The sequence below is a fragment of the Dipodomys merriami genome, unplaced genomic scaffold (assembly GCF_024711535.1).
Source record: "Dipodomys merriami isolate MVZ:Mamm:240054 unplaced genomic scaffold, mDipMer1.0.p SCAF_16, whole genome shotgun sequence".
In the NCBI taxonomy this organism is placed as follows: Eukaryota; Metazoa; Chordata; class Mammalia; order Rodentia; family Heteromyidae; genus Dipodomys; species Dipodomys merriami.
Window position 1 is genome coordinate 8051650 of NW_027202937.1, and position 17899 is coordinate 8069548.

The 17899-nt window shown below is 47.7% G+C and overlaps 2 protein-coding genes across 2 annotated transcripts in view; one reads left to right on the top strand and one right to left on the bottom strand.

The window, feature by feature from the left end:
• Nucleotides 1-3905, bottom strand: part of CUNH6orf89 (chromosome unknown C6orf89 homolog) — a 30536-nt gene extending 26631 nt beyond the window's left edge. Inside the window, exon 1 of the mRNA XM_070023868.1 lies at nucleotides 3800-3905. Coding sequence (XP_069879969.1) covers nucleotides 3800-3801 — 2 coding nt within the window. The 5' untranslated portion in view covers nucleotides 3802-3905. The remainder of the gene's footprint in view (nucleotides 1-3799) is intronic.
• Nucleotides 3906-7062: 3157 nt separating this feature from the next.
• On the top strand, nucleotides 7063-17899 carry Ppil1 (peptidylprolyl isomerase like 1). Its single transcript, XM_070023870.1, has 4 exons — nucleotides 7063-7171; nucleotides 9642-9796; nucleotides 16310-16378; nucleotides 16865-17899. Exons 1-4 carry the CDS (start codon nucleotides 7116-7118, stop codon nucleotides 17083-17085), a joined length of 501 nt encoding a protein of 166 aa, XP_069879971.1. The 5' UTR covers nucleotides 7063-7115; the 3' UTR covers nucleotides 17086-17899.

The window sequence follows — 17899 nt, forward strand, 5'->3', positions numbered from 1 at the left end:
AGATCTGAGGATCATGGTTGGAAGCCAGCCCTAGCAGGAAAGTACATGAGACTATCTCAAATTAACCACCAAAAATGCTGGAAGTAGAGCTGTGACTCAAGTGGTAGAGTACTAGCCTTGAGCAAAAAAACCTCAGAGAGAGTGCCCAGACCCCAAGCTCAAGCCCCAATAGGGCAAGGGAGAGAGGGGGTATTTATCAACCATCATGTACATCTAGTTCTAAAATATCTGTCACTTTAAGTCTCTAATTCCTTTTTTAAATTTTTATTAGCATACATTAGTTGTACAAGGCATTTATGTTCTTTTTTTTTTTTTTTTTTTTTTGGGTCCAGTCGTGGGGCCTGGACTCTTGGCTTGGGCGCTGTCACTCAGCTCTTCAGCTCAAGGCTAGCGCTCTACCACTTGAGCCACAGCGCCACTTCCGGCTTTTTTCTTATGTGGTGCTGAGGAATTGAACCCAGGGCCTCAGGCATGCAAGGCAAGCACTTGACCACTGAGCCAACTTCCCAGCCCTATTTATGTTCTTTTAAATAGAAGCACTAGTCTTCCAAATTACAAAGCTCTCTTTTTTAGAAAATCCTTCTGGAAGTGGAGCTGTGGTTCAAGTGGTAGAGCATCAGCCTTAAAAAGCAAAAGGACACCACCAATGCCCTGAGTTCAAGCTCCAGTTATGACGTGTGCACACACATACATGCGTACATGTGAACACACACACACACACACACACACACACACACACACACACACACAGGAAAAAGAAAATTCTCAACATCTTAACAAATAATGGACTAATATCCAGAATATGCAAAGAGCTAAAATATTAAACAGTAAAGGAATAACCCAGTGAATAAATGGGCAAATAAACTGGACAGTTCTCAGACAGACAAATAGCTGATACATGAAAAAATGTTCAAAATCCTTAGCCAAAAAGGAAATGCAAACCAAAACTTCACTAAGATTCCACCTTACCCAGTAAGAAGGAAACAAACAAGGGCTGGGAAGGTGGCTCAGTGGTAGAGTGCTTGCCTTGCATGCATGAGGCCCTGGGTTCAATTCCTCAGCACCACATAAGCAGAAAAAAAAAGCCAGAAGTTGTGGTTCAAGTGGTAGAGTGCTAGCCTTGAGCTGAAGAGCTGAGGGACAGCGCCCAGGCCGAGAGTTCAGGCCCCATGACCGGACCCCCCCCCCCCAAAAAAAGAAAACAAACAACAAATTATAGAAAATAAAAGCTTAAAAAATGCTGAAAAAGGAATCCTCATACACTGCTGGTGGGAATGTAAACTAGTCTGACTACTGTGGAAATCAGTATGGAGTTTCCTCAAAAAACTAAAAATAGATCTACCTTGTAACCCCTCCTCACAACTCTTGGGCATATATCCAAAGTACATAACACCCACACACAATATTGTTGTTTTTTTCTGCCAGTCCTGGGGCTTGGACTCAGGATCTGGGCCCTGTCCTTCAGCTTCTTTTGTTCAAGGCTAGCCCTCTGTCACTTGAGCCACAGCCACTTCCGATGCACACAAAGATACACACATATAGGTTCCTTTACACACATACGTATGGTCACTGCCCACCTATTCAGTCTCATCCTCTTTCATTCCTGCCTCATCTTCTACATGTTTGTTCATCATTCTGCCTACAACGCCAAACCTCCCATGCTTTGTCTAACAAGTGAGCTTTGGTAAAAGTTTGGATTTTGCCCTTGGACCTTATACAACTCTACCACTTTGTATTATTTTTGTTCTTTCTCTTCCTCCCCCCCCCTTCCTTCTCCTCTTTCATCCTTTTATCTCTCCCTCCCTCCCTGCTTTGTTGTTTTTTAAGATGGGATGTTTTTATGTAGCCTAGGTGAGTCCTAGGATTACTAGGGTGTCCCACCAAGCCCAGTAAAATGATGCATTCCTTGAAAGCAAACATATATTGAGAAAATAACACAAAAAACTTAACAATGATGCCAGGCACTGGTGGCTCACACCTGTAATCCTAGCTACTCAGGAGACTGAGATCTGAAGGTCACAATTCAAAGCTAGCTAGGGTAGAAAAGTCTGTGAGACTCTTATCTCTAATAAACCACCAGAAAACTGCAAGTGATGCTGTGGCTCAAGTGGTACAGTGCTCACCTTGAGCTCAAGCCCAGAGTTCAAGCCCCCCCCCACACACACACAAAAAAAACAACCACCAAAAACCCAACTAACAGTTGGGCGCCAGTAGCTCATGCCTGTAATCCTAGATCTGAGGATCCCAGTTCAAAGCCAGCCCAGGCTAGGAAAGTCCGTGAGACTCTTATCTCCAATAAACTTCTAGAAAACTGCAACTGGCGCTATGGCTCAAGCGGTAGAGCGCTCTTGAGCTGAAGAGCTCAGGGACAGCGCCCACGCCCAGAGTTCAAGCCCCATGACCGACCAAAAAACAAACCAACCAACTAACAGTTGGCATAGAAATTCACCTCACATATGTAACCTGTTCTATGAACAATTTTATGGAAAAGACCTAATTTTTGTCATTTTGCTACCTAGCAATTGGTCCACATTCAGCATTGCCCAAGGCTCCTTATTCTGCCCAGGATACATCAGCCTGATGACAATTTAGGTGAGCAGGTTAGAAACCAAGTTTTTTTTTTGTTGTTTGTTTTTGTTTTGGTACAGTAGGTGTGGAAGAACAAACACTCAAACTATATCTTGAAAACTCAGTACAAGGCAGAAAAAAATCTGATAGGGCAAGTTATGCATTTTTGTCAAAATTGCAGACTGGCAAAGGTGAACTTAGTATTTGTTCTCTTAGAAGGAAGCTTCAAGGAATTCATGTGTTTCCTAGAGGAAATTGTGATAACTCAAATTCAAGTACACAAATCTATCACAGGAGAACTGCCTTATTAAGGGAGAAATTTATTAAGGGAGAGTTCAACATGGAAATTACCAAATGAGCAATCAGAAAGGTTAGAATAGTAAGTAAATAGGAGTCTCTAAGGTGATTGGTGACTACTTTAAAAAGATACTACTCTTTGGCCAAGGGATGGTGACTCATGCCTGTAATCCTAGCTACTCAGATAGGAAGGACTGACGTTTCAAAGTCAGCCTAGGCAGAAATGTCCATGATATTTCACCTCCAATTAGCCAGCAAACTGCTGGTCAAGTCAGTAGGTACCAGCTCTGAATGAAAAGTTGAGTGACAGCTCGTGGTCCTGAGTTCAAGCCCCAATACTGACACACATGCACACTACGAACAAATCTATGCAGATTCAGACCAGAAGTCTGCGGGGCTAAATCTTAGAAGTACTACAGAACAACCAGGCGGGAGGAAATTCCTGGTACTGAGACGTTCCTTTCCGAAATCGGAATTCAGGCTGATCACGCTTTGCTTTAGCGATGCTGAGCTGAGCTTCGAACTCGGGCCCTGGCGCTGTAAGGCAGGTGCTCTGAACGCTTGAGCCAAGCTTCCAGTCAAGCACAAGTCCATCACTTTGTAAATAAATCGTTTCTGCTTTAGTAATTAACTAGGAAAGGAAAAAAAAAAAAGCTGTTTCTGCCGGGGCGGGGAGTGGACTCGATATCCCGGGTCTACCGAAAGGGTCTGGGGGGTCCTGCGACCGCGTCCTCCCCTCCTCGGCCCGAGCCCGGGAGAGAGAGAGGGCGCGGAGGAGGGGGGCAGAGGGGAGGGTCAGCCCCAGCTCCAGAAAAGCTCGGCTGCGGCCAAGGTGCGGCGACGGCGGGGCGGCGATGGCGTCCCGGGGCCCGCACGGCGGCGCGGCCATCCGGCCGCCTCCCCCCACCTCCCGGCTCGGGCCCCACTCACTCACATGCAGGCCCGCGCCCCCCCGGGCTCCTCCCGCCTCGGCGACCCCAGCCGCCCACTTAAGAGGGCTGGGCTGACAACTTCCGGCTTCCGGAAGAGCAACCCCGGAAGTAGCTTCCTGGCCGCAGCTCAGGCCTGGCGCCTCGTGGTAGCTCCGCCTTCCCGTCTTGCGCTTCCGCCCAAAACAGAACGCGCGCGAGGTCGCGTTGTGTGCGGAGGCGGGGAAGGGGGGGTGGAACGGGAAAAGGGGGAAGGAACTCTCGCGATATCTGAAGAGAGTGAGTTTCTGGCTCCCCCTGGTGTCCGAACAGGGGAGGCCTTTTTCTTTTTTTTTTTTTAATTTTATTTTATTTTATTTGAGAACATACTGTACAGAGGGGTTACAATTACATTGGCAGGATAATGCATACATTTCTTACCAAGCATTGCAGCCTCCTCCTTTGTTTACCCTTCACCTCCCTTCCCAGCCTCCCCCCTGGGGAGGCCTTTTTCTTTTTCTTTACTTTTTTTTTTTTTTTTTGTCGGTCGTGGGGCCTGAACTCTGGGCCTGGGCACTGTCCCTCAGCTCTTCAGCTCGAGGCTAGCGCTCTACCACCTGAGCCACAGCGCCACTTCCAGCTTTTTCTGTTTATGTGATGCTGAGGAATCGAACCCAGGGCCTCATGCATGTAAGGCAAGTGCTCTACCGCTGAGCCACCTTCCCAGCCCACTTTTTCTTTTTTAATTCTGCGAAATTCTCCGTTGTTCTTCCAAAGTCCTACCTCTTCTACCGACACTGATGTAGATTATGTAGCCTGAGCACACACCGCTGGAAGCAGCAAAGTAAGCCTTTCAACCTGTCTTCAGGACGGAGGCGTGAACTTTAGGTTTAAATACAGGAAAACTGAGGTGGGGAGGGGTATACATATTTAAACAGTCTCTCGCAGAACGTGGCCTAGTTCTGGTTCTGAGCTCTGAGGGAGGTTAACACTTTATCATCCTTGTCTTGAGTCTTGGCAGGAGCTGATTTCTCTTGTTCCAGGGTGCAGCCTCACCAACATGATAGATAGATAGATAGATAGATAGATAGATAGATAGATAGATAGATAGATAGATAGATGTCTACATATGTAATTGTGCTTATTTACAAGGCTCTACTGATCTCTTCTTTGGGGATGATTTCATTTCTCATGCAGATATTATTGACCAATCCTGTCCTATCTGAAACCCAAAGGGATTTCAGGGGAGAGACTCAGAGTGCTGGAGTACTTGCAAAATGGAGGCAGGAATGCCAAGCTTTTATCCTGCTCAGTACCTGTTATAGTGATGCATATCTATAATCTTAGCACTCAGGATGCTAAGGCAGGGGGACCACAAGTTCCAGGACAGCTTGAGTTTCATAGTGAGAATTTGACTAAAACAAAAACAAAAGCATACATGAAGTACACTTGCTAGAGGCACAATTTAAAAACATCCCAAAAGTCCATTAATAGAATATATGAACACATTTCAGTGTTTTCAAGCAATAGGGCACTATACTGCACAGAAAGATTAAAAATACACATTAGCTACAGCAGCTATGGGTATATTTAATAAGTGTAATGTTAAGTAAAAGAAGATGCAAAATACCTTATGACTTTATATAAAATTCAACTGGGGAAATCAACCTATGATATTAGAAGGTAGAAAGTTTGGGAAGGCTGGTGCAAGGCTTTAAGGGCTTGGAAATTTTACTTATCTTTGTACCAATCCTAGGGCTTGACTTCAGGACCTTAAGCTCTTGCTTAGCTTTTATTTTCACTCAGAGTTGATGCTTTACCACTTGAACCACATCTCCAACCGCCACCACTGGCTTTTTGGTGGTTAAAGATTTTTTTTTTTTAAAGTCTCTCCAGTTTACCTTGACTGGCTTTGGACTGAGATTACAGTATGAGTCACCTACACCTGGCTCAACATTTTGTTTTGATTTGATGCCTGCTATACAGCTGGGTTTACTGTGCAGGAGTTCATTGAACCAGTACACTTAGGACCTGTCCACTTTTCTAAATGTCCATCATACTTCAATTTAATTGTTTTATTACAGAGGATCCAGATGAAGAACAGGGCTAGGTCAGTTAGACAAGCACTCTACCACTACCTCCTCATACTCTTTTTAGGGGTGGGGGAAGTTGTGGAGGATTAATTATCTAGACATGATTGACTAAATAATTGACCACTGTGGATCAGTTTCACTGTTGGAAAACCCAATCCACTTTCACACTTGGGTTGTTTTAGTTACCAGTCCTCAGCCTGAAGCTACCCCAGGTCTGCAAGCCATCCATCATTAATATAATTAGTATAGCTGGTGGCCAAAGCCTGTAACTGTAGCCACAAGGGAGGCTGAGATTTGAGGATCAAGGTTCCAAGCCCAAATCAGGCAGAAAAGTCCTTGAGACTCATCTCCAATCACCAGAAAAAAAAAGATGAAAGTGGAAGTAGTACTACCAAGGTAGCAGAGTGCCAGTCTTGAATGAAAAAGCAAAGCGGGGGGGGGGGGGGGGGGGGGAGGATACAGTGCCTAGGCCCTGAATTCAAGTCCCAGGATCAGCACCAAGCACGCGCGCACACGCATCATTACTGCCCCAGACAGCCCATACTTTAAGAGTTGTATGCAGTAGGGGGCTGGGAAAGTGGCTCAGCAGTAGAGTGCTTGCCTTGCATGCATGAGGCCCTGGGTTCAATTCCTCAACACCACATACACAGCAAAAGCTGGAAGTGGCGCTGTGGCTCAAGTGGTAGAGTTCTATCCTTGAGCTGGACAGCGCCCAGGCCTAGATAGAGTTCAAGCCCCATGACCAACCAAAAAAAAAAAAAAAAAGAGTTGTATGCAGGAGATGGAGGGTGCAGAGTTGAGAAGAGGTTTTTCCAAAGAAACTCTGATAAAGAAAAGGCCTTTCTTGGGTTTCTAACGCTTCCATTCCTACACAAATTGTGGGGCTGATTTTTTTAATTTGAATTGAGGCCCTCCCTCCAATCAGAATGAAGATCTGGTGGCTGTTCCCGCCTCCCTGACTAAACAAACCAATCGTATCGTCTGGGACATGGCGCCAAAACACCTCTCCTCGATCTTGCGCTTTTCACCGCCCAAGAGCCCAGACAGTTTTCGTCTCGCGCCTCACTTCCCGGCCCTAGCAGAAAGGTCCTTCCACTTCCGGTCCTGGTGCCCGCCCCCCCCCCCAAATCCTGAAGTCGCCAAGATTGAAAGTCGGACGGCGGCGGGGACCGGAAGTGCGCGCGGCGGAGGCGGGTCCCCAGCGAACGGCGCCGGAAGTGGCGGTTGCTGACTGAGCTCGGGCCCGGTCATGGCGGCAGTTCCCCCCGACACCTGGCAGCCGCCCACCGTGTACTTGGAGACCAGGTGAGCGTGGGGGCCGGGCCTCGGGCTGAGCCGGCGGGGCGGTGAGGAGCCGCGGGCCGGGCTCCCCGCGCGCCGCTCCAGTGCCGGGCCTGCGCGTGGCGGAGCGCGGGCGGCGGCCGAGGGAACCGCGCGGCCGGCGCGCGTCCTTCCTCCGCTCATTCATTCACTCACCCAGCGGGCGGATTCGGGGTTCGTAGGTGGCCCGCCCGTGTCAACCAACTACTGTGCCCATAGGAGGAGGAGCCGGGCGCCGGTGGCTCCCGCCTGTCATCCTAGCTACTCCGGAGACGGAGATGGGAGGATCGCGGTTCGAAGCCAGCCTGGGCAGGAGAGACCGTGAGACGCTTATCTCCAATTAGCCAATAATAATTAAAAAAAGAAACACAGCAGCGCTCTCGGGTGTTAGCAGCAGTGTCACACTGTAAGGATTAAATGCCTGATGAACGCCACCTGCTGTGTGTTTATCCCCAGCCGGTCCCATGCTCCTTCGGAAGAAGCTCACGGTGATCTTTCTCGAAGAAACGCAAAGGGAGCCTTTTTTTTTTTTTTTTTGAAGTTTTAATTTCTTGCTGCTGTATACAGAATAAAGTTAATAGGTGAACGTGGCCCCCTTCCCCATCCAGCCCTTGCTGTTAGCTCATCCGCCGCCAGGGGCCGGCCAAGGTCTCTGCCTGGCTTTCTGTTCTTGCGCTCCATGCTTTTAACCCGAGGCCGAGTTCCCCCCGTCCTGTCTATAGCTGCTCCCGTTGTTCTTTGCTCCTAGACTCCTGTGGCAAAAGTCTACCCTTTAGCCTCCCGACTTTGAGTTCCCTCCTATTTTCTTTTCTTTTTCTTATTTGTTTTTGCTAGTCCTGGGGCTTGAACTCAGGGCCTGGGCACTGTCCCTGAGCTTCTTTTGCTCAAGGTTAGCGCTCTACCACTTGAGCCACAACGCCACTTCTGGCTTGTTCTGTGTATGTGGTACTGAGGAATTGAACCCAGGGCTTCATGCATGCTAAAGCACTCTACCACAAAGCCACATTTCCAGCCTTGTATTTTCTTAAATTCCAAAATAAGTTGGAAGTTAAATCTAGGCCTAAGTACGTAGAGCAGGAAAGCCCCCTCCCTGAAAACACTCAAATGGCTTATTGAGAGGACTGGCTACATTTTGTTCTCTGTACATGTAAATATCTCTTAATTTCTTGAGTTTTATCTCTTAACTAAATGGAGATCACAGGATATGTACTTTTCTGTGATTTGTCTCCACACAAGTATTTTGTTGCATCTTGTACAGTTTGTATCCTAATTTCAGTTTGTATTCTAATTTCTTTTTTTTTTTCTTGGTCCAAGACCAGAACTTGAACTCGGGACCTGCAGCTGCTTTTGCTCATTGACTAGCCTTCTACTAACTGAGCCACACCTTTTTTCTTTTTCAAGGACACATAAATTGCTTCTGTTTTTTTATTTTGACAAATACTAGAATGAACACCCTGTCATAGATGTATTATGTCTTCAAGCAGTGTGTGTGTGTGTGTGTGTGTGTGTGTGTGTATGTATGTATGTGTGTATGTGTGCAGGCACGGGCAAGCTTGGGCCAGCCCTAGGGCGTGAACTCAGGACTTGGGTGTTGTCCCTTAGCTTGTTTGCTCAGTTAGTGCTCTGTCACTTGAGGAGAGCTCCACTTCTGGCTTTTTGGTACTTAATTGGAGATGATTGTTAGGACTTTGTTGCCCCGGTTGACTTCAATGTGATCTTCAAATCTCAGCCTCCCGGGCACTGGTGGCTCACGCCTGTAATCCTAGCTACTCAAAAGGCTGAGATCTGAGGATCGTGGTTCAAAGCCAGCCCGGGCAGGCAAGACCGTGAGACTCCTATCTCCAGTAAACCACCAGAAAACCAGAAGTGGCACTGTAGCTCAAGTGGTAGAGCGCTAGCCTTGAGCTGAAGAGCTGAGGGACAGCACCCAGACCCAGAATTCAAGCCCCACAACAGACAAAGAACAAAAACTATACTACCAAGAAAAATACATTAACAAGTAAAATCAAGTGTAGGAACTTTTTTCCTAGAGACTGGTTTCAGTGATTTATGTATAAGGTATTAGAATTTTGGGCTGTCTGCAGTTACTCTGATTTAGAAGTACCAGAACCTCTGTATAGTTTTTCTCAAAGGGGATCATCTGTTTGTTGCATTGTTTTGTGGGGTTGGCTTTTCTTTTTTTTCTGATCATGAAATATGGTGTTTCTCACAATTTCATGACTTCTAAGGTCAAAAGTCGTAAGTCCTAGAGCAGTCCCCAGTATTCCTGTTCATCATGATGTTTTTTTGTTTATTCTTTTGTATACATTTTTTGTTGTAAAAATACTGTACAGAGGGGTCTCAGTTACATGAGTAAGGTACATTTCCTATTGAGCATTGTTACGTCCTCTTTTGTTTTTCCCCGTACCATCCCTTCCCTCCGCAATGTTTTTGACTGCTGTCCTGTCCCCTGCAGCATGGGGATCATCGTGCTGGAACTCTACTGGAAACATGCCCCGAAGACCTGTAAGAACTTTGCTGAGCTGGCTCGTCGAGGTTACTACAATGGCACCAAGTTCCACAGAATCATCAAAGACTTTATGATCCAAGGAGGGGACCCAACAGGGACAGGTACAGTTGAACAAAACAGGTTTCTGAAGTCTCAATCGTTACTGATAGGTGACTGGGCAGCCAGAGCTTCCTTGCCACTTAACTGAGTATAGTTGGGGGATTCTGTGACGTTCCCACCTGCCTTCACCTTCCTCAAACACATCGAGTTCACCAGTTGCTAATCTTCCCTTCCTTGAGTTTCCTATGGTATTCATGCTCCTCAGCATGGGCAAACTATTTGCCAGACCTGTAGTGATGCAGAGTGGTTCAAACAACCAGAAATAAAAAGGTATCTTGAGAAGAATAAATAATTGGGTCCCTTTATTGACTTGCTTAATTAGCTGTGTTGAGCACCAGCTTTGGGTCAGCTGTTTTTCTAATTGGTAGGGCTTTAGCTGTGAACAAGGAAACAATTCCTGCTCGACAAAGCAAGGAAACTGTGGGATGTGGAACAGAGATATGAATGAGGAAAGAAAATGAACCTTGAGGGCTGGGAAGGTGGCTCAGTGGTAGAGGATTTGCCTTGTGTGCATGAGGCCCTGGGTTCGATTCCTCAGCACCACATAAGCAGAAAAAAAATAAAGCCGGAAGTGGTGCGGTGGCTCAAGTGGTAGAGCACTTGCCTTGAGCTGAAAAGCTGAGGGGCAGCACCCAGGCCAGTTCAGGCTGCACAACCAACAAAAAAAGAAGAAGATAAGAAGAAAATGAGCCTTGAAACTAGGGGAAGCATTCAAGATGGGCTGGAGAACAAACACAAGGCCTGGAGGCTGGAGCATGCACTGGCCACACGGCGTGCAGTAGAGAAGGATGTGTTTATTCTTAGTTGATGACAGTCACTGGAGGGTTTTGGTAAAGGAGTGAGTGGTGTGTTTATCTAGGCTTCAGAGCAAGCACTGGCAGTTTGGAAAGTAGATGTGTGGGCCGGTATGCTCAGGCAGGGCTACTGTAGAGAAGGTGCTACAGGTGACTGAATGCAGGTTGTTGTTGGGACTTGCTGGCAGATTGGAGGGGTGGTTCAGGAGATGGGCAAGGATGCTTCTCGGTTCCTGATGGGCAGATCTGGAATTTGATGGTTGGGCATGTTATATTTGAAATACTTGATCTTTAAATAGATATATGGGGTAGTTGGATGGGAGTCTGGAATCAAAGGAAGATCTGGTGTGGTGACATGAATTGGGAGGGACTGGCAGTTAGTGAAACTATTAGAACGTTGCTTGTTCTAAGAACCCTCACCTTTCAGTTTGCCTTTCTCTGCTAATTCCTGTTCTTTTGCCTTTAAAATAAGCTGAATTTTTATCTGTGATAGAACCTTACTGTTCTTTCACATTCTCAGTTGTTCTTTTTTTTTTGTTTGTTTGTTTGTTTGTTTTTTGTTCTTTTTGTTGTTGTTGTTGTTGTTGTTGGTTGTTGGTTGTGGGGCCTGAACTCTGGGCCTGGGCGCTGTCCCTCAGCTCTTCAGCTCAAGGCTAGCACTCCAGCACTTGAGCCACAGCACCACTTCCAGCTTTTTCTGCTTATGTGGTGCTGAGGAATCGAACCCAGGGCCTCATGCATGCAAGGCAAGCACTCTACCCCTGAGCCACCTTCCCAGTCCCTCTCAATTGTTCTTTATGACCAGAAGCATTCAGGTTTGTTCTTCTAATACAGAAATATTTTAGAACACTATACAGTAAAGTATGTGAAGGAGGTTGTAAAGATATCCAGCCTCTGTCCCCTATTTCCTACCTCTCAGAAGTGAGCATCAGTAACTTTTTGGTGGCCATCATGCCACATGTTCTTCTTTCCACAATCTAGTTGAAAGGATGGATAGCTAGCTAAATAGAAGTGTTTTCAAAAGAATGATGTAAGATGTATGTGCTCCTTTTCAAAAACAAAAAGTATTATATTTGTATTTTTAACAGAAAAACTGACTGCTATGAAGCCAGTCAGTACTTCTTTTCTACCCATTCTTATTCCCCAACCCTTACTTTTGTTAATTTCATTGCTTTAAAAGCATTTTTATTGTCTTTAAGTAGTTATACTGAGGAGTTTCCATTCAACAAAGTAGTTTTATTGCTTTCTGCTCTACACCCAGAGCCCAGCCCCACATGGTGTCTGCTTCCAGAGGGTTCATTGCACACCACGTGCTGACCTTGTTCACAAAGCGGGACTTCTCACCTGTTGGTTTTATTGCAAAGGCTGGAGGGTGTTTTATCTCCCTATTTGTTTTATCTCCCTATTTGTTCCCGTTGCTTTCACGTTGGAAAGAGCCTGGCAGGCCATCACTGTTCTTGGCCACCTTCGTTCCCTCAGATCCGTCGCCGTCTGGCTTTGAATGTGATTCAAAGCATTTGTAAGCTGCTGAGGCCAGGTTGACTGGATCCTTCAATTCAGGGAAGTTTTTGAAAAACTCTTTCTGGGTATTTTGTCCAGTGATACTTATTGAGTTTCTATTTCAGGAAGATAGAGAATGCTATTTGGCGACCCATGCTGTCCATACCTATCATATTTCCTTTGATGAGGTGATTTTCCTTTCCCTGCCTCCACTGAGAGTCTCTTCCCTCAGCCTTATTCAATTTTCAGTCTTGTTTCCTGTTCTTTTCTGCCTTAATTTCTTCATTGCCTCTTTATTGCTGTCATTTGGATTTCAATTTGTGTCCTTAGCTCTGTGATCCTCTCACCTTATTCTTTGATTTCTTAGCTGGTTTTTGAGCCTTGTTTTATGCGATTCTCACTCCTGCTGAGCCATCTCTGTCTTGACAGCCCCAGGAAGCTCTGTCCTGGCTTGTGCCAGGCAGGCCCTCTACCACTTGAGCCAGGTGTCCAGCTATTCCCTGTTGTTTGTAGCTGGTTTGCAATCCTTCCTAATGTTACTTTTCCATGGTAAACTGTAATGAAAATGAGGCACCCAGAAGATTCGCTCTTCAGTGAGTGCTTGGGCAGCTGGCTGGCAGGACTGTGGCAAAGGCAAACAAGGGGCAGTTTCCCCTGGTCTCTAGCTGATGCCTTTCTCAGACCTGGTGGCCTGGTTTTTTTCTGAAAAGCTGAGGTGGGCAGGTATAGGTCCTGGGCTCTAAGTTGGTGAACTGTTCTCCGGTTGGTCCTCTGATGCGTCTGCCGGATGTTTTCTAACCACTTAGGTTCCTTCCACTTCCTCCCTCCCTACACGTGGCCATTTTCTGTCTGCAGTCTCCCCTGTGAAAGCCCTTTGGTGTCTGTTTTCCCTCACCTTCCATGTGTCTTTTCTCTGCTCCTCCTGGCCTCTTCCTCCTTCTCTATTCCCCGTACCTAGGGAGTCCTTCCTGCAGGTCTCCCGAACGTTCTGCCCTTGGCCCCACACCCCAGGGCTCCCCAGCTGCTGGGATCTGATGATTAATTAAGGCTGATTATTCCACTTGTCACTCTTGCTCTGATTTCATTTCTCTTCTTGGTAGCCCCAGGAACACCTAAAATTTGTCCTGATGAACACAATCTCGTTGTTAATTGTATTCATTTGATGCCTCTTTGCCACGGGTCTGCTGTGTATCTGCCTCATTCAAGGCCCACAAGGGGAATTTGGCAGTAGAAGTCAAGGCGGTGTTTTCCTTTGCAGCACTCCCAGCCTTGCAGGAAGCAAGCTGTTCATTAGAAGAGAGAACAGAGAGTGGCAGTTTAAGTACAGTATGCAGGTGTCTGCTGGCATGATACGGATTGTGTGTGGGACGGGTTGTGGTATTCATAATCAGGGAACAGTACAGAGGAGAGGCTGGAATGGCAAGGAGGCATACTGTGAAGTGGGCCTTGGAGGACCTGAAGAGTTCTGACTCTTGGGAAGTGGAAGGAAGGGCATTTGGGACTTAGAAAGATGAGTGAGTGCAGGGTGCCATTGCTTATGTCTGTAATCCTAGCTACTCAGGAGGCTGGATCTGATGATCATAGTTTGAAGCCAGCCTAGGCAGGAAAGATTGTGAGACACCTATCTCCCTTTTTGTGTGTGTGTCTGTCGTGGGGCTTGAATTCTGGGCCTGGGTGCTGTTCCTGAGGCTAGCACTACCACTTGAGCCACAGCGCCACTAATGGTTTTCTGAGTGGTTTATTGGAGATAAGAGTCTCACGGCCTTTCCTGCCCAGGCTGGCTTTGAACTGTGATCCTCAGATCTCAGCCTCCTGAGTAGCTAGGATTACAGGAGTGAGCTACCAGTGCCTAGCGACACCCATCTCCTTAATGACATTTGGAAGATCTAGTGGTGCTGAAGACCCCCCCACCCACCCACCCACCCATGGAGCCCTGATTAGCTTTGGTCTCCCAAGAGCTCTCGTGCTCCTGTCAGGAGGTAGCACAGAGTAGTTGTTCAGCACCTTGACAGTCGCAGGCAGGAGTATTACCCAGCACTTGTGTCCAGCACAAGAAAAGATGGCCATCCTGTGGAATGAGTACTGCCCAGGCCAGCCAGGGACAGACTAGACAGAGCTCACTAACAGGAAGCTAGAAAACTAACAGCGTGAGAACATGTGAAGTACAATATTGTTATATAAAGTTAAAGCATTCACAAGAGCAATGCAGGTAGTTTAGGATCAAGCAAGCATATGCAGGGAAATGGTGACCCTCCTACTGAGAATAGCTGTGGGCTTCTGGGCAGGCTCTCAGAAGGGACCGAGAAAGGTACATTGGATGTGGGTGTGGTCTTAACTGCATTTGCCATACTTTATTTCTTAGTGGAGATGCTATTCTTTGTATATTTGTGTTTTATGCCCAAAATGTATATATTGGAGAAATGTGGGAGTTTTGTTATTACCTTTTGTGCCTGTCTGGTGCTCGAACTCGGCTTGAGCACTGTCCTTAATTAAGTTCTTTGTTGTTGTTGTTGTTATTTTGTTTGTTTGTTTTGTCAGTCCTGGGGCTTGAACTCTAGGCCTGGGCACTGTCCCTGAGCTCTTCAGCTCAAGGCTAGCACACTACCACTTGAGCCACAGTGCCACTTCCGGCCTTTTTTTACTGTTTATATGGTGCTGAGGAATCGAACCCAGGGTCTCATGTGTGCGAGGCAAGCACTCTACCGCTGAGCCACCTTCCCAGCTGTCCCTAAGTTTTTGTGCTCAAAGCTAGTGTTCACCACTTGAGCCATAGCTCTACTTCTGGCTTTTTTTGGTGGTTAATTGGAGATAATAACCTCATGGACTTTTCTGCCCAGGCTAACTTTGAACCATGATCCTCAGATCTCAGCCTCCTAGGTAGTGATTACAGGTTTGAGTCACTGGTTCCTAGCTAGATAAATGAGGACTGAAGAGAGAGGAATGTGGAAGTTAGTAGCTAAGAAGGCAGGTGTGTGCCAGGGTCAGATGTCTGCACTGGTCTGACACCCAGATGCCCAGCCGCAAAGCTGCAGGCCGTTGGATTTCGGCTCACCATTGGCGTCTATGCCCCAGGCCCTGTGTATTCCTGACCACCCCTGCCACCTTTGCCTTGTAACGCATGGCCAAAGGCGTGTCTGCCATGGAATTGTTTGTCTTTCTGAGATTTTGCTGCTGGGCTGTGTTGACTTTTGGGAAAAGAACATATCCCTATAGAAGGCGCTGTAGAAGCGTAAGCTGGCTGCAGGCCGCACTGGGCCTAGGGATTAAAGAGGCCTTTGGTCTACTGGTGGCTTGAAGTCCCCAGCCTCATGTGGCTCCCCTTAATGCCTACCCATTTGTGGGGACGTTTATGTGATGCTTTTCAGGTCCTAGAGGGCAGATCCTGGATGTGCATGCCCGCAGCTTGCTCACTACAGACTACTGCAGGCCTCAGCCCTCTTGCTGTGGTCTTTTGTAGCACTGATAAAGCTGTGACCTGAGGCCGGTGCCTTCTCTGCACCTTTCATATTGATGCCTAGAGGGTTGGGCTGGGAATGTGGCTTAGTGGTAGAGTGCTTGCCTAGCATGCATGAAGCCCTGGGTTCCATTCCTGAGTACCACATAAGCAGAAAAAGTCAGAAGTGGTACGTGGCTCGAGTGGTAAACTGCTCGCCTTGAGCACAGAGAGGCTCAGGAACAGAGCCCAAGCCCTGAGTTCAAAGCCCAGGACCTGCAGGAAAAAAATATTAATACATCATATTAATGCCTAGAGCTCGGGACTGATGGGGTTGGGGCAGATATGAACCCAGCAGGGCAGCACGCAGGTGGGCAGCTGTGCCTGTGGTGGGCGTAGGGCAACGGCTGTGGCACTCCTGCTCCAATACACAAACTGGAAAAGTCAAACATCTCTTAACATGTCAGAGTATGAATGGGTTTTCGCAAGATGGTTAGATTGCAGGGGACTTGTGTGTCTTTTGATAATGTTCTGTGTTTCCTGCACTTTTGACAGTGCACACGCATTGGCTTAATAAGCAGGGAAGCACTGTTATTTCAGAAAGACAGGTTACCTGAATGAAAGCAGTGATTTGCTTGTTTCAGTAGCTGTAGTGTCTCCAGCAGGGCCACACATGCTCACTGCTCGCTCTTTGCTGTGTTCAGAAATTAGACCCGGCCTGTGGACCTGGCTCTCAGCACACTGTGGGGCTGGTCATGCCATTTCACACGTGTCTTCTTCTTGGACAGGTCGAGGAGGTGCATCTATTTATGGCAAACAGTTTGAGGATGAGCTCCATCCAGACCTGAAGTTCACCGGTAAGTGTGATCCGGCTGGCCTGGGCGGCAGGGAGGGTGGATTTGAAAGCTTGCTCTTCTGGCTGTGAGTCAAGGCGAGTGCCTGACACCGTGGCATGGTGCCAGGTAGCCGCCCCGCCATGGCGCCACAGAGAGCCCTGGCAGATAAGGATGCGGAGCCTCAAGAGTGCTCAGCAACTCCCAAGGGCTGGTGTGAGTGCTCTACACCACTGCTTTTGAGTGTCATAAACTGAAGAGCATGGAAAGCTCATAACAACCCCCAAGGCCCTGCCAGGGTGCCTGCGGGAATGGGTAAAGGCCAGCAGGACTGTGCGTGTGGCCTTTGTGCAGGACAAGGGTCTGCCCTGAGGAAGAAGGGGTGTGGGGCCACAGAGCCTTAGCAGCAGCCAGAACCAAGCCCTGGCCTCTTGCACCCTGGGACTGCCTAGCGTCCTGGGCTGGCGCCCTGGAGTCATTCATCTTCTTCCTCATTGTCTTTTCTCCCAGGGGCTGGAATTCTCGCCATGGCCAACGCAGGCCCAGACACCAATGGCAGCCAGTTCTTTGTGACCCTTGCCCCCACCCAGTGGCTCGATGGCAAACACACCATCTTTGGCCGAGTGTGCCAGGGTATAGGAATGGTGAATCGAGTGGGCATGGTGGAGACAAACTCCCAGGACCGGCCTGTGGACGACGTGAAGATCATTAAGGCCTACCCCTCTGGATAGCCCGCTGCCCCTCACAGGCACTGCCAGAGCCGCAGGCAGCCCCAGCGACAGCTTCCAGGGGCCCAGAGGGCTTGTAACTCTGAACTCCATTTTGGCCAGGCATCTGGAGCTAAGCAAGCCCTGGGAGTTGGGGTGAGTTAGAGAAGGCGCTGTCGTTAGTTGCGCACTTCTCCCCTCCTGGTGCTCTGGTTGGCAGGACATTTGCAGAAACACCCGTAAGTGTTTATCCACCACCTCCTGCTCACCACCGGGGCCCCGCAGCTCTCCATCTTCATCTTCCTGTCACGTCTGCGCTGACACACTTGGAACAAAATGAAGCCGACTCGGTCATATTACAGTTCTCAGCAAACTTGTTCCTGGGAGATTTATATTCCGGCCCACACTGCAGTCTGGTGGGCTGACAGCCACCGAATTCCAAAGCAAGTTGTGTGTCCGGCGTCTTAATTCTGTGCCACCCCTGTTTCAGGCCCTTGTTGCTCTTTCCAGGGACCGTGTGTCCATTTATTTCTCCTCAAGGCCACACCAGCACTGCTGCTCTGTACACTTAAGCAGCCCACCCAAAGCCACCCTGGAAAATGCATCCTGCAGTCAAGTTTCCCAGAAGGTGTGATAGGGACATGGACATACCGAGAGGAAGTCTCTGTGTTCCCAAGGGAAGCACTGCTTAGGCGTTTTAACCAAGACTAGAGAAATTGGAGTGTTTTGTACATTTTTATTTTTTATTTCTGGATTCGGGGACTGTAGGAGTGAAAGGAAGTTAATGTCTGTGTAATACATAGAATCTTCAGAAGTAAAATGCCATTGATGATTGAAA